At 39.2% G+C, this 26,439-nt stretch overlaps 1 protein-coding gene across 1 annotated transcript; it reads left to right on the forward strand.

The window, feature by feature from the left end:
• Window positions 1–8,519: 8,519 nt before the first annotated feature.
• Window positions 8,520–26,055, forward strand: LOC114240840 (ATP-dependent RNA helicase DDX54). Its single transcript, XM_028171525.2, has 12 exons — window positions 8,520–8,884; window positions 9,030–9,209; window positions 9,369–9,552; window positions 11,947–12,293; window positions 15,403–15,613; window positions 17,760–17,992; window positions 19,811–20,002; window positions 21,003–21,116; window positions 22,445–22,563; window positions 23,166–23,301; window positions 23,825–23,975; window positions 25,834–26,055. The coding sequence occupies exons 1-12, from the start codon at window positions 8,687–8,689 to the stop codon at window positions 26,016–26,018; spliced, it is 2,250 nt and encodes a 749-aa protein (XP_028027326.2). The 5' UTR covers window positions 8,520–8,686; the 3' UTR covers window positions 26,019–26,055.
• Window positions 26,056–26,439: the final 384 nt, after the last annotated feature.

The raw sequence follows: 26,439 nt of genomic DNA on the forward strand, positions 1-26,439 counted from the left end.
TTAGACCGTGAATTTTAAAAATTCGAGTTTCTTCTCAATTAAGCGAGTATTAGATTTCTTTGTAGAGCTATTCTAATAACCATTCGAAGGATTCCATTAATTTCTAAAACGTCTTATAATAATATTCCACGAAAGGCATTATTGTCGTTTAAAAAATTAGATCAAGTCAGTTAAATAACTGATCAAGGAATCTTTAAGCTTTCAATTATCGAGTCGCCATATGCAAATTGTTATGAGAACAAAATTCAACACAATGTCAATGTCAATGCAGACGACGAGAATTAAATTCTCTGAAAGCTGTCAAGGTTCGTAATTTATTCGCTCAAGTATAATACGACGGTCGTGATATGATTATTAAACCAAAATATGTGAACTGCTGAAATTCCAATGCATAATTCATGCAGTTTCCTCAAATATTTTTTTGCCCATAAATAAAATGTTTTGTTAAATGTTACATTCTATTTATGTTTCTTAAATGAACTACTCCACATTAATTCATTGAGAATTTCTACAGTTTTTTTTAAATACCCACAGAATATGTTACTATTATCAGTTATGTATAATATCACTATAGAATAATACCTTAACAGCCGGACTATCTCGATAGTTCGGAGTGGGCCCTGAGATTAGAGAGAAGGTGATAAGTAATTTGTATTTTACAACGTGGTGGATTTATAACATATTTTCGAATAAAGTACGCAGGGAGTGTTAGAAGAAAAATAAAAAGCGTTGACTCGTAAAAATATTTGCTAATTTTGATAAACTCACTGATGCTATATAGCTACTTAAGTGTATAATCTATGATAGCTACTACCAGATTTCACAGACAACATAACTATAAGGGCCCGCCTTTTTTCAATCGCATTATTCATTATATTATCTGTGCACAATAAATTAAACGTTTAGAAATACCTTATTTCCTAATCAATACAGAATGTTAATAATTAAATGATATATTAAGTATACGTCCAGCGAATTTATAAATAAAAATAAATACGATTAATCGTTTTACAGTGTTATTTAAAAAAAATCATTGAATTCGCAAATTCCACAGTAAAGCAAGCTGATTGTTTTTTTTTTCGGAACATTATTACTGCAATGTTGTTATCTGCTACAGATGCTCTAAGATTATATTATTAGTTTTAAGTCATACTAAGCTTTAATGTGGTCCATGTGTTCTTTCTGCTTGTCAAAGTAGGTATAAACTAAACACGAGAATTGTATCTACGTAAGAATCTTAATAATAATTTAGCGTTAGCCATATTGTATAACGATATAATAAATAATAAATATGTTAATACGTTTTTTATTTTGATTAAACAACGCAAAAACCTGCCTGCCAAAAACAAATGTGTTTGATTTGTTTTATTTATGGCTAAGATGGATACACGAACTCACAGTCCACCTGGTTTTAAGTGGTTACCGGAGCCCATAGACATCTACAACGTAAATGCCGCCACCTACCTTGAGATAATAGTTCTAAGGTCTCAAGTTTTTCAGTACACAGGCTGCTCCACCCTTCTAATCGAAACGCATTACTGCTTTACGGCAGAAAAAAAGCAGGGTAGTGGTATTTACCTGTGCGGGCTCACAAAATGCCCAGTCACCAGTTGATTTCATTTGAGATATCTTTATTAACGTAGTGGATGGAGTGCAGTGGACTATGGAATTCCTAAGAAGGTTCGGCGTGAAACCAAAGTGCTCTACAACCTTAAGGGACAAGGGCAGGCACTATACTCGTAGAACAGTCGTAGGAAGGTAGGAAAGTACAACATTGAGCGACGGCAAGCTACTGTGTGGACCAACGGCCTTGCGAAGGTAATTGCCGCTGAAATTTGCTTTTTTTTTATTTGCTTGCGGCGACGCAGTACCTGTTGTAGTAGTGAACCTTGAGACAGTCCTCATCCTATATTATAAACGTACACTTTTTTGGTGACGGTACCTTATAAAGATTAAGTTTTATATGCAGGATTTGTGATAATGCCCCGCCTGTTTCTGCCGCGGAGCAGTAAGTCGTTCTGGTTTGAAAGTTGAGGCAATGTATATGGTATAAGCCTACGGCCAAAAAACAATGATTAGTAGTCACTAAAGCCTTTTGTCAGATTGTTGGTCAGATCAGGTAACTGCGCTACTGCACTGGACTCTCTTTTGCGACCGCTCTGAGAGAAGCCGAAAACTCCACCTGGCCTGGTAAAACTGGAAAGGCCTCCGGGCCACCAGTAAATTCTCGAACATAAAAAAAGAAGCCGAAAACTGAAGGAAATGGAAATGGAATACAAAGAGCCACGAAGGGTTTTCAGGGACACGACCTTCAGCAATGAAGTACGCGACTAAGAAGAAAGCCTAGTAGCTACTGACACTCATAACTTTCAAAGTGTACAATTAGGCTCTTATTGAAACTGAAAATTTTCCAGCCTCAGCTGGAGGCGGAACGCTTTTCAGATTCCCGCAACTAAGAGTCGAGATGTTCCCTCGCTTAGAGCTATGTGGGACTCGATGGCTAAAGACGGTGAGCCCCTTGCGCTCTTGCCCAAAAGTCCGATCCACATCCAAGGACAGAACCCGGGCTAGATAAGGGGGGTTAAGGCGGTCAACAGAGCAACCAAACGCGCAGCTCACCCTAAGGGGTAAGGACGCCCAGCCGCCGCAGCCTTCGAGGTGAATCAAAGACTTTCAAACGCAGCTGTCTCGGTACAATAGCCCATTTCGACGTCCAAGTGGTGCGGCTGGTGTCTCGATAGCCCGTTAAGTCAGAACCAGTCGGATTGGGACGCAATACATTACTAACCGGTAGCCCACTCTTTTCAACGAGGGTTCATGAGACGCTCTACCTCTAAGCGGGCGCCATTCTATTTTATGTCTAGTATATGGTATCCATCTGACGATTTTATATTTATAAACTGTAGCTTTTATCAAGAACAAAACACGTTTCGGTATTATATTATAATCAATCGACTTTATCATTCTTTGTTTTCTGTACCTACTGTATTTTTATATTTTGCTCGACTGCTTAAACTTACGAGACGCACGTTCGACATATGGAATACAATGTAAAATATTAGTATGGTATTACTCGTAAAATTTTAGTATTTTGTTTACTCGGCAGTGATCGTTTTACAAGCACGTTACTAAGGCCACCTTGACGAGTGCAATTCACGAGAATACTTGTTGCTGTCATCCAATTTCCTGTGCAACTTTTTGTGTAACGGCCTCTGTAGCATTATGGGCACGACCATGGCCACTCATATTCAAGCGGACGCGTATAAAACTTTCCATTTCCGTATCAAAAACAGGAAGAAGTGTACTTAAACACCGATTTTTTTTATGCACATTCCATATTATGGGTCACGATTTGCCCATCTATGCTAATTCAAACGAGTTATATGTCAAATGTTATAAAACAATAAATTTTTAATACATATTTTATATATTCATACATCTTTCTAATTATAGATAATTCAATCATCAAAAAATCATTGTTATTTTAGAAATCGTTTTAAGCTATCGCGACCATCTTTATTACATACTTACAAAATCTTTATCTAGATTTATCCATCTAGATCATTATCTAGATTTCTTAGAAAATCAGGCTCGAATAATAAATAATTTGACAACTATTAACAATTAATTGGGCAACTATTATTAATGAAGACCGCTGAATTCTATTTACGTCACAAACATAGACAAATATGTCTGCCCGTTTTTTTCTTCTTCTGAGAATCAATTTAGTTACGGATATTGAGTGAAACTTTTAGGAAATCAGGAAAGGCGTTTCAAAGTGACGTTTAAAATTAACCATGTTCACCTTCAGCGTTTATTTCAACTGTGTCTTAAACATGATTAATATGATAATTACTCTTTATTTATCGTTATATCACGTGCTAGTGAAGTATGCAAATCATGAACACAAATCGAAATCATGGGTTTGTAAACAATACCTAAGTATTATATTATAGTAGTATATTACCACACATTTTTGTATGGCCGATCGTGTAAGGGTTGGCAACTACCCGATGATTTGCAGGCGAAATAAATTGTCCCTTAGAAATAAGGTGACACTCTACAAAACTTGCATGCGCCCCGTCATGACCTATGCAAGTGTAGTGTTCGCTCACGCGGCCCGCACTAACTTAAAATCACTCCAAGCTATTCAATCCCGTTTTTGCAGGATAGCCGTCGGAGCCCCGTGGTTCGTCAGGAACGTCGACCTCCATGACGACCTGGACTTAGAGTCAGCGGACAGAATGGAAAGCAGTCGACGTCGCTCTAAACACGTCATTTCTGATCCTTCCGATCCACTAACGGTGCTTTTAGGTACCTCGAGCACCGGTCACCGTTCTCGTCGAACCCGTCGCTCGACAAGCAAATTAACCCACAGACACAGCCCACAGAGTTTCTTGCCGGATCTTCTCAGTGAGTCGCGTTTCCGATTCAGTGGTAGATTCTGCGAAGCACGGCTCTTGCTAGGGTTCGTGTTAGCAACGTCGTAAGGTTTGAGCCTCGCAAGCTCACCTACTAGTTAAGGTTACGCTGAAATAGCCTCTCAAGGCTATCAGCCTAGGTAGGAAAAAAAAAGGTTGGCAATTCTAACATAATCACCCCGAGGATAGATCGATCCTCGGTTGCAGTCAGTATCTTTGTTAAAAATAACGAAATGTATTTGTAATCTGAGTGTACTTGTTCTTGTAACGTATGCGTTTCCGGCATACATAATGTAGATACTCCACTGGGGTCGTTGAATGTGGAGCATTTATTCATTAATTAACAGACGTACCCCGCGGCTTTGACCATATACAATTTGTAATTCAGACATAATGTAACACGTTGCATTTCCTCGGTATCGAGAGTTGTTTGTGTCACACTCTTGTTTATAAACTACCGGTCGATGTATAAATATGTTGGTAAAAAGAGCCTACTTAAATAAAAAGCCTTTTGATTTTGGCTTAGTTCCATACCATCCTATTTCACCAAAGTAATGGCCTATTAATCCTTCTCATGTGTATTCTGTCTCAATAGAGAATCAAATGCGATTTTTCAAGCGAAGTTGGGTTCCAGTTCGAACGACTACAAGTTATTCTGCCCAAGCGCTTAGGCTGGTAATCCTTCAAATACTTTCTGACCCAAATAAAAAGTCATTCACTCGCAGTAGGATTTCCTCGTCTGATTTTCCTACCCAACTCTCGCTCTAAATATTATATGAAGTGCTAATGGTAGGGCATGTAAGCTTGAATTAAAACTATTAATACTGGCCGTTTTATATTTATTGCCCTAGCCAGACGAGACAAACATACGACTCATCTGATAGTAATTATTAATTGGGGTAATTACGCTCATGAATGTCAGTAATGCCAGGGGCAGAGCCAAATCGCTAAGTACTCACCGTAAGACTCGTCTGAATTTCGTGCTAGGACCTCTTGTGACTCCGCACAGATAGGTACCACCACCCCGCCTAATTCTGCCGTGAAGCAGTAATGCGTTTCGGTTTGAAGGGCGGGGCAGCCGTTGTAACAATAGTGAGACCTTAGAACTTATATCTCAAGGTGGGTGGCGCATTTACGTTGTAGATGTGTATGGGCTCCAGTAACAACTTAACACCAGGTGGGCTGTGAGCTCGTTCACCAATATAAGCAATAAAAAAAATTGCCCTAATAATGCTCATTTAATTGACTTCGACTAAATTATTATATTAAATGATAATTTTACAAAAATACTACATTAAATGATATACATTACATAACTTATCTGATAATCTTTTTTGCTAAAATTTTGTATCATACTTATTTTGTTTCTATTATATTGTTATTTAAAATTCAGTTTCCACGAAGTGTTGACGGTATTATTCACACCTGCACAGCCTGGACCGCATGACGATGTTATCTAGAAGTAACAATTTATCATACTGGGTTTTTTAAATGTATACACATTTGTTATTAAACCTTGAAAATTTACTCGTAATTTATGATTTGCGGTAGGTATAATTTCGAATTCCACGAACATAGCTATCGAACCTACGTAATGTATGTCTTTACCACATACTACACAGGTAAGTATTATTGAACGATCAAACTAACTTTTCTCTGTTAATATCTAAATTAATTAGTTATTCAATTACATCCTACTAATTCTACTAATATTATAAACGCGAAAATATGTAATAATGTATGGATGTATATATTTCTTACTCTTTCACGCAAATACTCAATGGTGGATTTACACTAGGCGCAGTCGGTGCAAGTGTCCAGGTCGGCAAATTTTTTAGGGTGGCAAAATTTTGAAAGTAAAATATATTTTTTTAGTCTTATCAAGATTGCTCAATATAACTAATTAATTCTAATAATTAATTATTTTGTTTTTAATTGATATTTCAAGAAATTCAATTCATCCATTATTTGTGAATTAAAATTTTGGCACTTTTGGTAAAAATTAACAATCAAAATGATTTAATTAATTTATTTCTTTGGAGAATTAAAATAATAATCGATTTTTCTTTTTCTGTAATTAAAGAAAGTTAATTAGTTTTTTTATGTAATATAATAAAATTATGAGTCACCCTTAGTCAAATTTTATATTTGTTAGGAAAAAAACAAATATTTAATTTATTTCTGTTTTTGGAATATATAACATATTATGATAATGTTTCTGCAATAAACTAGTTATTTTTATTTTGAAAAATAAAATACATAAGCTATAAAGTTTAGGTAAAATTCCAGTATTAGGGCGGATTTTTTTCCGTTGTCCAGGAGCGGCATTAAGTTTAAATCCGGCCCTGCAAATACATACTACTGAATGGATTTTGGTGAAACTTTACAACAATATAAGTTATACATCAGAATAACACATAGGCTATAATTAATATAGATATAGTCTGAATTACCCATAATATAAAAGTCTCAAGTAAGTAGGATAAAAATCTGCCACGTGCGACGCAAAAACCGTTGGAGTTACACGATTATAATGTAAAATGGAAATGTTTATCTTAATTAATCGTACAAAAAAGCCCGGGACAGCATATATCTACCTTTTATGTGTAGGTAAGACATTATCGCCAAAATAGTAAACCATATATCTATACATCTATACATATAAATAAAATTAGAGTGTCTGTTTGTAATATTGAAATAATCGCTTTTTACTACATGCATATGAATATATGTACGGTACATTCACCAAAATAACATTTTTTACAATTTTTGTCTGTCTGTCTGGCTGTCTTTCTGTCTGTCTGTTTGTTCCGGCTAATCTCTGGAAGGGCGAGACCGATTTTGATGAGACTTTCACTAATAAGTGGCTGATGATATAAGGAGTAACTTCGGCTACTTTTTAGACTAGCTTCGCCCCGCGACGCCGCGACGTCACCCGCAGTTATTGTCGTACCGCGCGCAACATGGCGGGACTCGCCTATCAATAATAAAATTTAATGTTTCCGAAGCGAAGCGAGGGCGGGTCGCTAGTTTACAATAAAAATTGATAATTTATTTCTAACGCACATCTGGTAGTAGTAACAAATTGATCCTTCAAAATTAATACTTTTATCGTATCTGGTATTTAAAATAGTTATAATTTATCTTTGTCTTTGTGAGTCCGCACGGGTAGGTACCACCACCCTGCCTATTTCTACCGTGAAGCAGTAATGCGTTTCGGTTTGAAGACTGGGGCAACCGTTGTAACTATATTGAGACCTTAGAACTTATATCTCAAGGTGGGTGGCGCATTTACGTTGTAAATGTCTATGGGCCCCAGTAACCACTTAACACCAGGTGGGCTGTGAGCTCGTCCACCCATGTAAGAAAAAAAAAGATATTTGAATAGTTTATTTATAGTATAATAACCGAATACGCGATATTATGAAAGATGAAGATAGAAAATTCAATAAGATCAATAATAAATTACAGATCCCTAACCGAAGTGAGGGTGGGTCGCTAGTACTATGTATAATAAATATCATAGACGGCTTTACCTATAGTGCAAGGTGTGCAAAGCCATCTCTAGCCTATGTGGCATCCGTGTGCCATAGTTATTACTACGGTAATTATTGCCCAGGGACGCTACAAGGACCAGAGACGTCTTTGTTTTGTATATCAGATGTCTCACTCTTCAAATTACACTCAAAACTTCGTCGTGATAAATGTAAGTCGCAGGGTGGTACATGTCCACGGCTTACAATATTCCCTACCAACAACAAATGCCAATTGACGATCGCAGTACGCTGGTGTAATACTTAGAGAACGATGTTTCCCTTATTCTACTAAATCCATTAGTCAGTTTTACGACACCTGTGATAATGATGACCTAGTTCTAGTAAAATCCCGTTTACTGTGACATTATGTCATTACATCTCATTCAATACTAGATGATTTTCATTATGTCGTGATCGTCCGTGACGAATATTGTAAATTATTAAAAACGTTTGAAATAATATACGCGAGATTAAACCGTAAAAGTAGTTCGATTTTAATTTTGTTGCATAGAAATTTTTATGTTATGGGTCTTTGTTAACAAAAATTTCACCGTTTCAGCTCAACTTTCTTTGCCTGTCTGATGGACGAAGCAAATAAAAAAATGTACTGACCAGTGACAATTGACGGTGCACGATTGTCAAATTGTTAGGTTATAAAATATTGAGTGTTTCGCGTGTTAGTACTAATATTATTACTATAAGCAGCATGGTTAAATTAAGCTAATAAAAATGTTAAAACCTAAAGAATTAGATGATCATCTGCCGGGTTTTGATGCCCCTAAAGCAGATGAGCCTCAAAATGAACCCAAAAACAACCAGAAGAAAAAGAAGAGTTCGGGTGCTTTTCAATCAATGGGCCTAAGTTTTCCTGTTTTAAAAGGAATCACGAAACGGGGTTACAAACAACCAACACCTATACAACGTAAGGTAATGATAAGAAAATATGTAATGAAAAAATACAATGTTAAAAACTACCATTGAGTTAAGGCAGTCTATTTTTAAAGGCAAATGATGTATACGTAAGAAGGAGATTTAAAAAGCCATTCTTTTTTACCTTGTGTACTATTTACAGACCATACCAATAGCATTGACCGGGAAAGATGTTGTTGCAATGGCCCGAACTGGGTCCGGCAAAACAGCTTGTTTTGTCCTCCCTATCCTTGAGAAACTTCTTGTTCCGAACAACAAACCTACACCTGGAAAGAATTTGAGGGCATTAATTCTCTCACCAACTAGAGAACTCGCATTACAGGTAAACTTTACTTTAGATTTACTGGAATAGATTAATTTTTTACTAAAATCAGATAAACAACAAAATACCTTAAATAGTTTTTTTTTTATCTGAAGCATATAAAAGTAATTAAGAAACTCTTAGTAATGAAGTTTTATAACTAGAATTGAAATGATACAGACATTAAGATTTGTGAGAGAGCTGGGAAAATTCACTGGATTAACGAGTGCAGCTATTCTTGGTGGAGAGTCTATTGAGCAGCAGTTTAATGTGATGTCTGGCTCATCTCCAGACATAGTTGTTGCAACACCGGGACGCTTCTTACACATCTGCATTGAGATGAGCTTAAAGTTAGACAACATCAGTAAGTCGAAATAAAGTAACTGTAATTGTATTTAAAATACTATAATGTAGTTAAGGCAACCTCTATCTTAGCATTAGGGGTAGGCCAGGGTTTAGCAGTACTTTTGGCATTCCTAATGTCCATGCACTAGATGTTTTGTCAAAACTTATATATTACTTATATAGAAATACTTATATTTACTGGTGGTAGGATCTCTTGTCAGCCCGCGCGTGTGGGTACCACCACCCTGCCTATTTCTGCCGTGAAGCAGTAATGCTTTTCAGTTTGAAGGGTGGGGCAGCCGTAACTATACTGAGACCTTAGAACTTATATCTCAAGGTGGGTGGCGCATTTACGTTGTGGATGTCTATAGGCTCCAGTAACCACTTAACACCAATTGGGCTGTGAGCTCGTCTACCCATCTAACCAATAAAAAAAAAATACAAAAGCAAAATTATGAGTTTTTGTTTTATAAACACAAAGTTAATTAAAGTTACATTAGTTTAAAGTTATTTTAAAGTATATCTGTTGTATACATTATTATATCTTTCTCCATTCTTTAGGTACATAAACAAACAGTTATAGTCTTGTGGTAGTTTATGGGTTTTTTCTTTTTTTCTTTTTTTTTTCCGGGCCGAGGGCCGAACCTCCTACGAGGTCCCCGCGCCTAGGGGGCGCGCGGGGTATGTGAGACTCAACGATCTGCAGGTGTTGAGAGCAGACCGCGGGCCCAAGGAATTTAGGGCCCACCCACTAAACGACTCCCCTGCACTCTTACACCCGGCGTCCGATCTCCGTCCGGGGTCAAAACCCGGTCAGAGTAGGGGGGTTCCCGCGGTCAACACTACAACCAGACACGCGGCGCCACCCCAAGGACGCCCGACCGACGGGTCGTCGAGGCGATAGTCGACGACCAACGACGTCAGTCTCCGCGGTACGGCGGCCCTTCAGGCCGCCCGGGCGATGCCGCTGGTGTTCCGGGATACCCCGCTGGGCCAGAACCAGCCTGCCGGGTCGGAACGCGATACACCGCCGACCGGGTTGCTCTTCCACAGTATGTTCGGCGACGACAGCGACGACGAAAATGCGGAGACTGCCTCCTCATAGGGGCCGGAGCTGGACAAACGCCCTCCTCCGATCCCCGGCTCGACGGCGGCGGCACGGCGCCGAGAGGGAAGAAGAGTTCTCCCTCTCCCGTTCCGCCGCCTCCTTCTGCGAGATGGTGGACTCGCAGAAGTCGAGCATCGCCTGCCAGGACTCATCGCTGCCGAGCATCGCAGCCACGACGGTCGGAAGCGACAAGTCCGGTCCTATTTTTGCAACGAGGACTGCGGCTATCGGCGCTGCTCCGCGAAAGCGGGGCAGCACGCGAGCGTGTGCTCCGCCGTGTCCTCGTTGCAGCCACTGCAGTGGTGGCACTTCGGCGTCGGCTCCCTCCGGGCGACGAGGTGCAGGTAGCGACCGAAACAGCGGTTCCCGTGAGCACCTGCGTCGCTCGGAAGGTGAGACGTCCTCGGTCGCGATTCACCCAGTCCGAGAGGACCGGGTGGATTGCCTCGACGGTCCGTCGCCCGTTGGCGGGATCCGCCAGGCGGCGAGACCACGCCTCGAGCACGGCACGCCGAGATTGAAGCTTCCGCGCTCGAACTTCCGCCGCGCCGGGACGCGGCTCCCCCCTGGAGCGGAGATCACATCGCCACGCGTAATCCGCAGCAAGCGCCTCCGCTTCCAGGTCCCAGGGAGGCGTCCCGGCGAGCACGCACGCCGCCTCGAACGAGACGGTGCGGTACCCACGAACCGCCCTGACCGCAATCGCGCGCTGCGGACGTCGCAACGCTGCGACGTTGTCACGGGTCAGGGCGTGGCACCATACGGGCGCCCCGTACAGTGCCATTGACCGCACCACCCCCGTGTAGAGGCGGCGCACCACCATGTCGGGACCCCCGACGTTCGGCAACAGCCGACTCAGCGAGCCGGCGGCTGCCATCAGTCGGGGACCCAATCTTTCGAAGTGAGCACGGAAGCTCCAACGACCGTCCAGTACGAGGCCGAGGTACCGCAACCCGGTCGCCTCGATCTCGACGCGAACGCCTCCGATCACGAGGTGGGCCCCGTGGAACAACAGGGCCTGGGATTTATCGAACGCCACCTCCAGACCCAGCCTTCGGATCCTGCCGACGACGAAGGCCACCCCCGCGCAGGAAAGACGGGCAGACTCGCGCAAGTCCCTACCCCTAGTTTATGGGTGAACCATGTTGGTTTTACTATTAATTTTAATGTTTAATTAGTTTAGTTTTTTTCATCATTACCCACATTGGTAACCCCTTAATTTTTATTGTCCACTTTGGTAGTTATTATTAATAACAAAATAAAACAATTAGTTGGTTTATTATTAATGATCTTATTGGTTTACAGAAATAGTTGTCTTTGATGAAGCTGACCGACTATTTGAGCTTGGTTTTGGTGAGCAATTACAAGAGATCTGTGCTCGTCTCCCTTCTAGTCGTCAAACGTTATTATTCTCTGCAACACTACCTAAAATGCTAGTAGAATTTGCGAGGGCTGGACTATCAGATCCCACCTTGATAAGATTAGATGTTGATTGGAAATTACCTTCAACATTATGGCTGGGATGGATATCAGTGAGGGCTGAATTGAAAACAGCAGCCCTGTTGATTCTGTTAGACAAAGTATTAACTTCAACAACACCCCAAGCAGTTGTTTTTGCTGCTACGAAACATCATGTTGAGTATTTACATTTGGTAAGTATTGCCATTTTGTTTCATTAAAACACTATATGAACACAGAATATTCACATTTAAAAAGAATCACCCAAATAAAACCCTGGATCAAATAAATGCCAATAAATTTAGTGATAAAACTTTTTAGGTAACCTATTTTTGTCAAGCCATATTTGTCAGTCAAGGGATCATACTAGAACTACTCAATTGTTCCGGATTTTCTTAATTCTTTCACAATATCGTCGTCGAGGCGATAGCCGACGACCAACGACGCCGGTCTCCGCGGTTGGTTGGTTGCTTCAACCCAGGAATGCAAAAATTCATACAACAACAATAAGTGAAAGTCCATTGCTTTGGAATGACCCTGAATGTTGTTTCAAACAGGCCAGAGCTATAAATTAAGTCAATAAGTCTAGTATAGTAACCGGCAAACTTCTTGAGCAAATGACCTTGACTGCGCAGAACCGAATTTTAGATCACTTTGGTGGTGAGGGTGAGGCGCGACGGCAGGGGAAATCGTATCGAGCGCGTTATTGGTAGATCAGTCGAACCTTGCGTCCCGCACCGCGCCCTCGTTCCGCTTGCTCCCAAAAGTACGCTTGCGTACAGTGAAAAGTCTATCGTTATTAATCGTTAAGTTATTTGTTATAATTGCTTGTTGACTTTGTTGCCATTGCTATTTGTTGAGTGTTTGTTGATTTTTTATAAAAAAATACACTATGCCGCGACAAACTGGTGTAGTATTCAAAAGAAAGGGTAGAAAAATTGTGTACGACGTATATTGCTTCATTATAAAACAGGGGAAGAATGATATGGAAAAAGTAAAACAGACTTCGGAAGCAACAAAAACATCCGTGAGTACTGTTAGGTGCATTATTAACGAAGCTAAATTCTCTGGCTTGCTCGCCGTGTTTCGGACTCCGGGTAAGAAAAGATCAGGGAAGAAGAAAGTTACCGGAATGGATAGTTTCGTTCAATCTGTAATAAAAAGATGTAATCATAATAACTACATAACAAGCAGCGAAACTCCGTACCGTAGAAAGGCTTCGAAAAATTTAAAGAAGATATAAATTTTAATGGCTCTGTATGAAGTTTACGACGAATTATGAAAGAGCTAGGCTTCAGATGGAAAAAAAAACAGATAATAATCGGAAGCTGGTAATTGAAAAAAGTTACATTCGAGTACTACGAATCGAATAACTTCAAAAAATAATTAATTATAGACAAAAAAGTGGACCGAACCGACCGAGTTGTAAACTACACCGATGATCCCTATGTCGACTCATCACGATGATAGCAACTCGGGTGATAAAAACAGTGATGATGATGGTCAAGATTATAAATAACGAAAAAAAAATTACAAATACCTGCTTCGCTTCAACTGAACCAAGACTTGGCAACAGCTCTAGTTTTGACTTAATAGAAGGAATATCTATTTTACCCCAAGATTAAATTATTAAACTATATTTTTTGGTGATGTTCTCATAAATATATAAATAAATACATATGTTGATTTTAATAATTTAATTGCATTATGACGCAGAGTAATTAATGTTTTTGCACGTGAGTGTACCATGCGCAAACTTACCCCCACTACGTCAACAAATGCTCAAGAAGTTTGCCGGCTATTATACCTGTATTTGTATCCCCTGAACCTACCCGCATAATATTCTTATTTATTCAATTTAATTACGATAATATTTTTTACTAAGAAAGATGAGTAAAAAGAAATGGCAACTCTATTAAAAGTAGTGTTAGTATTCAATTACTTTAATTACAAATCCATTCATATAGTAATCGGCAAACTTCTTGAGCAAATGACCTTGACTGCGCAGAACCGAATTTTAGATCACTTTGGTGGTGAGGGTGAGGCGCGACGGCAGGGGAAATCGTATCGAGCGCGTTATTGGTAGATCAGTCGAACCTTGCGTCCCGCACCGCGCCCTCGTTCCGCTTGCTCCCAAAAGTACGCTTGCGTACAGTGAAAAGTCTATCGTTATTAATCGTTAAGTTATTTGTTATAATTGCTTGTGGACTTTGTTGCCATTGCTATTTGTTGAGTGTTTGTTGATTTTTTATAAAATATACACTATGCCGTGACAAACTGGTGTAGTACTTAAAAGAAAGGGTAGAACATTTGTGTACGACGTATATTGCTTCTTTATAAAACAGGGGAAGAATGATATGGAAAAATTAAAACAGACTTCGGAAGCAACAAAAACATCAGTGAGTACTGTTAGGTGCATTATTAACGAAGCTAAAGGCTCTGGCTTGCTCGCCGTGTTTCGGACTCCGGGTAAGAAAAGATCAGGGAAGAAGAAAGTTACCGGAATGGATAGTTTCGTTCAATCTGTAATAAAAAGATGTAATCATAATAACTACATAACAAGCAGCGAAACTCCGTACCGTAGAAAGGCTTCGAAAAATTTAAAGAAGATATAAATTTTAATGGCTCGGAATGAAGCTTACGACGGATTATGAAAGAGCTAGGCTTCAGATGGAAAAAAAGAACAGAAAATAATCGGAAGCTGGTAAATGAAAAAAGTAACATTCGATTACTACGAATCGAATATCTTCAAAAAATAATTAATTATAGACAAAAAAGAAGACCGAATCGACCGAGTTGTAAACTACGCCGATGAGCCCTATGTCGACTCATCACGATGATAGCGACTCGGGTGATGAAAACAGTGATGATGATGATGGTCAAGATTATGATAACGAAAAAAAAATTACAAATACCAGCTTCGCTTCAACTGAACCAAGACCTGGCAACAGCTCTAGTTTTGACTTAATAGAAGGAATATCTATTTTACCCCAAGATTAAATTATTACAATTATTAACCTATATGTTTTGTTGATGTTCTAATAAATATATAAATAAATACATATGTTGATTTTAATAATTTAATAGCATTATGACGCAGAGTAAGTAATGTTTTTGCACGTAAGTGTACCATGCGCAAACTTACCCCCACTACGTCAACAAATGCTCAAGAAGTTTGCCGGTTATTATAACAATGAATAAGGTCCAGAACTGGAGTACCTGTTCTTTAGTCATGTAAATGTTGTTTGAAATAATATAGTCGTGTCTATAATCAAGTTTAATAATGATTAATAATTGTTTTAGATTCTACAACAAGCCGGTATAAGTTCAACATATGCGTATTCAGGCCTGGATCCGTCAGCCCGTAAGATAGCTCTAGGACGGTTTACCAATAAGAAGTGTTCTGTTCTAATAGTAACGGATGTGGCAGCCAGAGGTCTAGACTTACCTGCATTGGATACAGTCATTAATTACAACTTTCCGGCTAAACCCAAACTCTTCGTCCACAGAGTTGGTGAGTACCTAATGCTTTCAATGATATGATTTTATACTGTTCCTATGAACAGAAAAGAAGAACGAAATAGCTCTTTATTTCAGTCGCCTTTATTTTAATGTGACAGACATTTATAAATATCCCGACATGTTTCAGGGATAATTTTTGTCAGCAGGGGTTGGGATATTAAAGAACTAAATTTTGAATCTTGATACGAATTTCCTGTTCCAAGAAATCTTAATGTTACCACCACCCTTTCTTTTGGACTTATATTATCGTAGGATTAGATATGTAATAGTTAAATATATAATAGACTATCGTAGTATCGTAGGATAATATCCTGCTTTTTTGAATAAACGGTGTCACAATGCTTAATATTAGGTCAAACGATCTCGAATCCATTCGTAGATAATTTCTGAAGTCTGCTGGTTCTAAATCACTCATACATAGGCGGCACTGAAAATTTCGGGAATTAACGAAGTGACACATTACTATTTAAAAATGTATTTATTGCTTTTCGAAGTATCCTCCGCGAAATTTGACACATTTTTCCATACGATGGAACCAATCATTGAAGCAACCATTCCATTCGGAAGTTGGGGTCTCCAAAATGGCCGTTTTGTAGGCGTCCACAGCTTCTTCAGGTGATGAAAATCTCTGTCCATGCAATTTATTCTTTATTTTAGGGAAAGTATAGAAATCATTAGGGCGTAGGTCGGGGCTGTACGGCGGATGGTCTAATAATTCTATGTTTTCTTGCTCTAAAAACTCTTTTGTTCTGTGCGCGGTGTGAGAACTCGCATTGTCGTGATGGAGGATGCTGCGGCGGTTGCAGTTCTCTTTACGGAGTTCAGAAACGACCTGTGGCAAACAAATGCTAGCATACCATTCTGCATTAACCGTTCTTTGTCCCTCAAGAGGAATAGTCGTAACATGGCTGGTTTTGGAGGCAAACGTGGCCACCATTTTTTTTGCAACACTCCGTGAACGAACAATTTTTGTTGGCTTTAACTCATTTTCGAACACCCAAACTCGTGACTGATTTTTTGTTTCGGGTTCGTACGCGTATATCCAGGATTCGTCACCTGATACAATGTTGTATACAGCATTTGAGGATCCTGCGTGAAATCTTTCGAGAGTTCTGACGCACCAAGTAACGCGAGCCGCTTTTTGCTCTTCACAGAGCGAATGCGGTATCCATCGGGAAAACAACTTTTTTACACCTAATTGTTCATGCAAGATTATTTGTATTTGACTCATGCCAATGTCTAAAGTTGCCTGAATTTCGCGGTATGTCACATGTCGATCTTCCTCAATCAGCTTACGCACAGCATCAACGCTTTCTTGGGTGACTGCAGTTTTTGGACAACCTTGACGGGGATCATCACTGAGCTTGACACGTCCACGTTGAAACTCAGCAAACCAGCGATAAATTGTGGTTTTGGATGGGGCTTCATCACCAAATGCAGAAATCATCCGGTCAACACACGGTTTTTGTGTTAAACCACTTCGTAAGTCATAATAAATCATCGCTCTTGAATTTTCTCGAGTCAATTCCATTTTCTCAACGACTAAACAAGTTTGACAAAACCTCGTGACAAGACCGAGAATCTTTTTTTAAATAAATAAATGGTATTCGATTTTTAAAACCAAGGAGTTTCCAATTAAAAAGATTTTAATATGACAGGAACAGTGGAAATATTCCTTTCCCGATACTTTTAGTGGAGCCCTCGTAATGTTCATATTTGCTATCTTTCCGCGGAGCAATAAATATTACTTCACGCATATATATTTTTTTTCAATTGTGCCGTCTGCTACGTCTACGCCAAGACCAATTTTTTGTTGTCTAGACAATACTGGGGCCATCCTCGTACACACACGACACGTCCAACTTCGTCGTGCTTAAACTGACAATTGATTCAGTAACTGAATTCAGAACAGTGTAATCAGAAGCTTCTAAATTTGCTTCTGAATTCAGGCGACTAAATTTAGCCAAGTGTAATAAGCCTTAGAGTTAAATGTCTATGATGTGAAAAAAAGTTTCACTTTTACCGTGGTTTCATAAAACCGCACAATCCTTATTTTATTTTTCTAAATTTCGCATTTATCACGTTTTGTTATCAGCTCATTTTGATTAGTGACAAATGTAAAATTGTCTGACACTTAGGTCGCAGTGCCAGAGCGGGTCGAGCGGGTCGGGCCTTCTCCCTGGTGGCGGCGGAAGACGTGGCCCACTTGTTGGATCTGCAGCTATTCTTGGGCACCACGCTGGGGAGAGTGGACGAGAGCGCGGGGCGGGGGGCCGCCTGCGCCAGCGGAGTGTGGGGGGCGTTGCCCGCAGAACAGCTGGAACTTCGACATCAGGACGTTATGGCCTGGGAGAAGAACTACTCTGAAATTGTACATATCTTGTATTTGAAGCGTTTTTTATCGTGATTTAATGTTGGGTGCCCGACTGGCATGAGGCTCTCGGGTTGTCAGTTCCGGTATCGACCGGGGACGCGTGCTTGCCGCTTCAGAGTCTGGCGTCTCAAATATATTAAGTGTATAATCTATGGTCTGGCGCGCACTAATTGGGGGTGCGGAATTTTTGGCGGGAACACGAGGAGTGAAGTTTTGTGATTTGTTTTATTTTGTCTATTTAGTGTTTCTTCGGGTTTAAATGTGTAATAATGGTGGTTTATTAACTGTTTAATATCTGTGAAAGTGCACAAATGTGGGAAAATGAAACAAAGCCGCTGGACGTAACTTCTCGGGATCCTCCAAAAAATCAACTGAAAAAATCTTAGTAAATGACCACCATTTTACTGAGATTATATTTCATCCCATATCATCTCAATTCATTTCATTTCATTTCATCCCAGTTGATTAATGTCTCAAATTAATCATCTTCATTTCATTTCACTCCATAACATAATTTTTCATAAAAATATGAATAATATAAATTAAAATAAGACATGACTTAAAGGTCTCAGTTAACAGGTCATAAAATCTCTTAAAAAAAATTGGGGGCGCGGACTTTTTGGCGTGAACGCGAGGAGTGAAGTGTGATTTGTTTTATTTTGTCTATTTAGCGTTTCTTCGGGTTTAAATGTGTAATAATGGTGGTTTCTTAACTTTTTAATATCTGTGAAAGTGCACAAATGTGGGAAAATGAAACAAAGCCGCTGGACGTAACTTCTCGGGATCCTCCAAAAAATCAACTGAAAAAATCTTAGTAAATGACCACCATTTTACTGAGATAGTATTTCATCCCATATCATTTCATTTCATCCCAGTTGATTAATGTCTCAAATTAATCATCTTCATTTCATTTAAGGTTATTTTATTATATTAAAGGTCTCAGTTATACCAGGTCATAAAATCCCTTAAAAAAAATTTTGGGGGGTTGCAAATGGTGCAATAGATGCGCGGGGTGGGTCGTCGCGGTACTGACCTGAGTCACGATCCCTTTGGCTACTGTTGCCCCGCGAAACGGAACGCTGCGTTACAGTGACAATTAAAAAAGAAATATTTCCGTCTTCTCACCCCTGCTTTGTGTAACTAACTCCTCACGGTTTTTTTATTTATTATTATGCTTCACTACATAGTATAAAACAAAGTCGCTTTCTCTGCCCCTAAATCTGTCCCTATGTATGCTTAAATCTTTAAAACTACGAAACGGATTTTGATGCGGTTTCTTTTAATAGATACGAGTGATTAAAGAGGATGGTTTATATGTATAATAACATCCATTAAATAGTGGAGAAATCAATAATAAATTACAGTTGTTGTAAGCGAACCGAGGGCGGGTCACTAGTTATTAATAAAACACAATAACATCTTATAATTTACAAATTGATGGTTGATAGATTCGTTTGTTTTTTTTTTCATTTAAGATTAAGGCATTTAAAATTAACATTATTATTTCTCACCCTCACAAAGATTCTCATCATTAACGCCCCCGCAACTGGTGTAGGGAGTCCAACACTCATATAAATATTAGCCTATCCATTAAGTACATGTATTTTCTACATGGATACCAAGTTTCAAGTCAATCGGATGCATGGTTCAGTAGTTATAATGGAACATCCGTAAAAACCACTGTACATTTATATATTAGTATAGATGATGCTTTGTTCTCACCCTTGATTATATATCAGAGAAAATACTATTGGATTTCGGCTAAATAAGTTAATGATGATTTTCATGTTAGAACGATTATATAAATGAAAACAGGAGGAGGCGGCTCGTACGTGCGCCCGTGGACTGCAGCAGTACGTGCGGTGGCGCGAGGCGGCCTCCGCGGAGGGCAACAGGCGCGCCAAGCTGACCGAAGCGCCCACGCAGCCGCACCCCTTCCTCACCGACGGCGCCCTGGACTCCGCCGCGGTACTCGTGGATCAGATCAAGAACTACACACCTAAAGGGGTGAGTCTTTACATAAAACTATTATTGTTTTCAACTCAATTGAGACTTCAAAATCATGTCTCGATGTGTATCACAATCATTGTCAAAGACGTCGTGGCCTAAAGGATACGACGTCTGGTGCATTCATATCGAGCGATGCACCGGTGTTCGAATCCCGTCGGCGGGTACCAATTCTTGTAATGAAATACGTACTTAATAAATGTTCACGATTGACTTCCACGGTGAAGGAATAACATCGTGCAATAAAAATAAAATCCGAAAAATTATAATTTGCATAATTACTGGTCGTAGAACCTCTTGTGAGTCCGCGCGGGTAGTTAACACCGCCCCGCCTATTTCTGCCGTGAAGCAGTAATGCGTTTCGATTTGAAGGGTGGGGCAGCCGTTGTAACTATACTTGAGATCTTAGAACTTATATCTCAAGGTGGGTGGCGCATTTACGTTGTAGATGTCTATGGGCTCCAGTAACCACTTAACACCAGGTGGGCTGTGAGCTCGTACATCCATCTAAGCAATAAAAAAAATATATGTCAAGGTTAATTAAAGTTAATTAGCGAATCTTGGCTAAGAAAAAAAAAGCTTGGAGGTTTTGATTGTAATTTGTTATCCTGACTGCGACAGAAGCGGCACATGATGTCGCGACCGTAAATTCATATATTTTTTGCCTACATAATATATATAATTAAAATTAATGTCACTGTTTAATCTTGCATTTTTTAAAATATTATTTCCGATCTTTCGAATACATTACAGTTTTCTTGATGCCCGCTGAGTTTCTCGCCGGATCTTCTCAGTGGGTCGCGTTTCCGATCCGGTGGTAGATTCTGCGAAGCACTGCTCTTGCTAGGGTTCGTGTTAGCAACAACATCAGGTTTGAGCCCCGTGAGCTCACCTACTAGTTAAGGTTACGCTGATATGGTCTCTATACCATCAGTTTAGGTAGGAAAAAAAAAGACAGATGATGTAAAAAATACTAAATAGATATGTTGTTAATTCACAGACAATATTGGAGTTGTCGGCTAAAAACGATTCACCGATGTATTTGGCGATGAAAGCCAAGAAGCTCGCACACGGCAGAACTGTCGAGAAGACGAGACAAAACAAAAAGCTACAGGTAAATATTGAATAAAGTTCATTTATTACACAATACATCCAAAATATCATCATTATTCTCCTGCCCTTTTTCCAGTCACCTGGGGTCGGCTCAACATGTTTTCTCCTTCCACACTCCTCTATCATATACCATTTCTTCGCTCACTCCTCTCTTACACATATCATCTTTCACGCAATCCATGCATTTCTTCTTAGGCCTACCTCTTCCTCTATATCCTTCCACATTCATAGTTAACACTCTCTTACCAATCTCATTTTTATTTTGTCTCATCACATGTCCATACCATGCCAAACGCGCACTTCTCAGCTTCTCTGTCACAGGTGCCACTTTCGGACTTCCTCATACATACATCAAAAATATGATTTGTAATTAAATAAAACTAAAAAAAAATTGGTACATACAATGAATGAATTAAAATGCTCGTGTAACTAAATTATGTATGTTTCCTAATCCGAGTGCTGTCTAATGTTTTAATTCTCAAATAGAAGGTAAACATTAATGAGTGAAGAATAAAAGAAAATGACATTAAATTCTGTTCAGAAATCAATAACTTATCAGCGTTTTAATTGAATGCAGGACACAGATCTATACCAACGTTTATTTCACCATTCTGCACAGCCACTATAAAATATATAAAAGCCCGCTTTAGGACAAATGCTTATGGTATAAACTGTATTCATATTTATTTTAATATTTTTCACTCAATAGTATAGAAAAAAATTATACCTACTTTCCTTGTGTATTATCAGGGTCATGAAATTTTGCACTTAAAACGTCAAAGTGTAACAAACTCAGTTTCGCGTTTATAATCGTAGTGTAATATATATCTTAGTAATTTTTTTAAGAGATTTTATGACCTGGTAACTAAGAACTTTAGGTCAAGCCTTATTTTAATTTTACTGAAACTTTTTTTATATGAAAAATGATATTAAGAAATGAAACGAAGTTGATTAATATGAAATGCAATGAAATGAGATGAGATGATATGGGATGAAGTATAATCTCAGTAAAATGGTGGTCATTTACTGAGAGTTTTTCAGTGGACTTTTTGGAGGATCCTGAGAAGTTACGTTCAGCGGCTTTGTTTCATTTTCCCACATTTGTGAACTTTCACAGATACTAAACAGTTATTAAACCACTGTTATTACACATTTAAACCTGAAGCTTAACACTAAATAGACAAAATAAAACAAATCACACAATTTCACCCCTCGCGTTCCCCCTGATTTTAATTTAAAAACACATTTTCATTAATTGCCTAGTCGTAAATTTTACAATATTATGGACATCAATACATAAAAAAATAACAAAAACGCTTGTTTTTTCAGGCCGAAGGTAAACTTGATGATATCGTCACTGCCGTTAAATCTAAGAAGAAAAAGAAGGGACCAGTGCGAGATGAGAACTACATACCGCACCAAGCAAGCGACCAGCACACTGAAACAGGGTGAGATGTTTGGTTTGTTGTATCCGATAACGCTAGTTCGTGATTAAAATGACACCTTAGAAGTGTTGCCTGGGGACCCCAACACGTCCAGCTGACTACAAGTAAGTGACCGCACAAGTTAGGGGCCACCCATTAATTACGTGAGGTGTACTAGGGGGGGGAGGGATCAAGCTAAATTTTTCCAAATCTCACTTAAGGGGGAGGGGGGTTCTTGGCAAATATCACGTAATTATATTTCTCGCAGAAGACGGTGTAAAATTGCGTGAATTTTTTTTTCTAGAATAAAATATGACCAAATATGAGAAATTAGTATTTTTTGTATTCGTCCGAACTTCGCAGAGCAGCGAAGTAGCGTTCGATCGTTTAGCTCTATCGACACGTGCGAGTCGACAAACATTGCAACGTAGAGAGCCGAAAACAGCGACGCGCGGACACGTTCTAACCTGCTTTGTTTATGCTCGTAAACATTTTATTTAACATCTATTCAATTAACGTTTTTAATGATTGAAAATGAGTTTTCAAGAATATTATAATACTAGTCTTTGCTAGTCTTGAAGGGAAGTACATAGATGAGTGTTACATTGTGTGCGTTTCGTGTGCAGCATGGCGGTGAACTTCAGCGCGGGCGCGGAGCACGCCCAGCTGGAGCTGCGAGCCGACAGCGGCGACGCCGAGCGCGCGCAGCGGAACGTCATGCGCTGGGACAGGAAGCGGAAGAAGATGGTGCACGTTGACCCCGTACGTACTGCGCGCCTCATGCGCTGGAGACTGCCAGTAGATGTTTACAACTAACAAATGTGTTTCTACCCTCTTTATAATTCGTTTTTGGTGAAAGTAGCTAATATCTCGCCCCCACAATCAAAATAAACAGCTTAGCTTTTCGAGATTTCTTACTAATTTAAATAGTGTTTAATCCTGCCTGTGATAATGGCGCTTTTATCAGCACTGAAAGTTTACTGCTTGTTGGACCTCTTGTGAGTCTGCACGAGTAGGTACTACCACCCCGCCTATTTCTGCCGTGAAGTAGTAATGCGTTTCGGTTTGAAGGGTGGGCAGCCGTTGTAACTATACGTGAGACCTTAGAACTTATATCTCAAGGTGGGTGGCGTCATTTACGTTGTAGAGTCCAATAGAGAGCATTAAAAAAAATCGCAAAAGAAGTTTCACTTCTCTCACGTGCATCAAGTTGCACTGTATATATATTTTTTTATATTTTAACGTAATATATATATTTTTATATTTTAACGTAATTATGTTTTAGGACGGCGGACGCAAGATGATTCGCACGGAGAGCGGGTTCCGGGTGCCGGCCTCGTTCCGCAGCGGCCGCTTCGACGACTGGAAGAAACGCAACCTCGCGCACGACCACTCCGACGACGAACCGCAAGCACAAACCAATAAAAGGAAACCAGGTATGGGGGCCGTTTTTTTTTTTTTTTTTAAATAAACCTTTTGGTACACTTGTGATTTGAAAGTCGACAATTTTTACAAATAAATGAAATTATAAGTTTAAACATTAAGAATAAACAAAGTGTATTGTATATGTATATGTTGTGTCAAATACATATTAATGTAATGTATTTTGATTTAATGTATTTTTTATGCATAATTAAAAAAAAAATTAATATCCTGCACTCCTCTATATTCTCTACAAGCGGCCCGCTCCGGCTCCGCTCGGGTCTCGAACAAAAATTTCAGCGATATTTGACGTTGTTTTATTTTTTTAAATAAAAGAAAACTTATTGCGGTATAACTATAATAGTTAGACATATGCTGTCGCGACACTTTTTGCGGGCTCACACGACTTAGCATGCGGTCACAACATGAATAGCGCTGTCTATCTGAAGACGATCGAAATTTAAATTCTATTGTGTAAGGCTGTCTCGCCTTTTAAGATGGGAAATCTTACTGGCTGCAGAAAAAAACATTGGCATTAATAATACCATTGCGGGCTCACATGATCTAACATAAGCAATTGATACGCATAGTATAGTTGAATGTCGAGAAAGTATATCATGGGTATTCAAATCGGAATAGTTTGATTTTTATTTCTTATTGCTTAGATGTGTGGACGAGCTCACGGCCCACCTGGTGTTAAGTGGTTACCGGAGCCCATAGACATCTGTGAGACATATACAATATAATATATATAATAATCATTTATTTATTTCTCTCTTAAAGGTAGTAAGTTTAACGTAAATGCCGCCACCCACCTTGAGATATGAGTTCTAAGGTCTCAGTATAGTTACAACGGCAGAAATTGGTCGGGCGGTGGTACCTATCCGTGCGGACTCACAAGACGTCCTACCAGTAACTACGCAGATTATGCTTTGGCGGGTTTGATTACACGATGTTATTCCTGCATCGTGGAAGTCAATCGTGAACATTTGTTAAGTACATATTTTATTAGAAAAATTTGTACTTGCCTGCGGGATTCGAACACCGGTGCATCTTCGTAGGGTGCATCGCTCGATACGAATGGACCGAACGTCTTATCCTTTAGGCCACGACGACTTCGAATTGTTTATCGGTGATTTCATCATAGGTCAACGTAATGATGGCCTTTAAAAATAACTGTGCAGACATATTAAGATTTAGACAGGTTGATTTTTTTTATTACGAGAATACGACTTGATGGTTAGAGATCGCCGTGACTTTGGACATTGGCAATGCCAGGGCCATAGTCTAATTAAAATTATGAATCGTAAATGATTTTTATGACTATCTTCATGAAAAAAACCTTTTAAATTTACGTGTATTTATTTATGACTAGCTGCCGGCTCCGACTCCGCTCGGGTCTTTAACAAAAATTTCAACGATATTTGACGTTGTTTTATTTTTTTAAAGAAAAGAACACTTATTGCGGTATAACTATAATAGTTAGACATATGCTGTCGCGACACTTTTTGTAAATAATAATGTGTTCTACAAAGCCGTAGTACATTATTTTATTCTATCATCAATAGTTTTCGCAGGGCACGCGATGTAAAGAATATTTTTGATAATTTTTTACTCCTTAGGTTACATTATTAGAGTTTTAGTAAGGATCCCAATTTTTGTTTCTAAAAAGATGCCTATGTCACTCGGAAATAGTGTAGCTTTCAAACAGTGAAGGAATTTTTCAAATCGGTTCAGTAGTTTCGGAGCCTATTCAATACAAACAAATCTTTCCTCTTTATAATATTAGTATAGATAAGTGTAAAAAATTTCATAGTTCTCCGTCCCATTAATATATAGGTAAACTTTTAAGTTCTGCAATTTATTCGACAGCGTCGGAGTTCCGTCCGCACTGGGTGAAGCACAACGAACGCGTAGCGAAAAAAGCGACCGAGTCCAAGTCGCGCGAGTTCAGAGACAAGCAGCAGATCGTCAAGGAGCGCATGCGGAAGGACAAGATTAAACAGAAACTCAAGTTCAAAGGGAACAAGAAGAAAAACAAAAGGAAAAATAAATGAATTATTTTTAATAAAACGTTAACGACTCTATAACTTTTTTGTTCGTTTCAATTCAAATTCAAATTCAAAATCATTTATTTCAACTTAGATGTCAGCATAACACACTTGTTGAATGTCAAAATATAAATAAAAATGTTAACTACCATTCTATTTAATTAAGCTGTTCGAATACAGCGATTACTGCCTAACGTTACGAATAGAGGAGTGGTATATAGATCCTCAGGTGGCACTGATACCCTCTGCTGAAATAAGTAATGAAAGTTTGCCATACGGATTTTTTTTATTGACCTTGTAGGCAGACGAGCATACATCCCAGTGAGTGGTTACCGTCGCTCAAGGACATCAGCAATTCCAGGAGCAGACCCAAGCCGCCTATCGTGCAGCTGAGTCGCAGTTCGCTGACAAACCTTTTTGAACGCAA

Source organism: Bombyx mandarina, chromosome 09, assembly GCF_030267445.1.
Source record: "Bombyx mandarina strain Sakado chromosome 09, ASM3026744v2".
In the NCBI taxonomy this organism is placed as follows: Eukaryota; Metazoa; Arthropoda; class Insecta; order Lepidoptera; family Bombycidae; genus Bombyx; species Bombyx mandarina.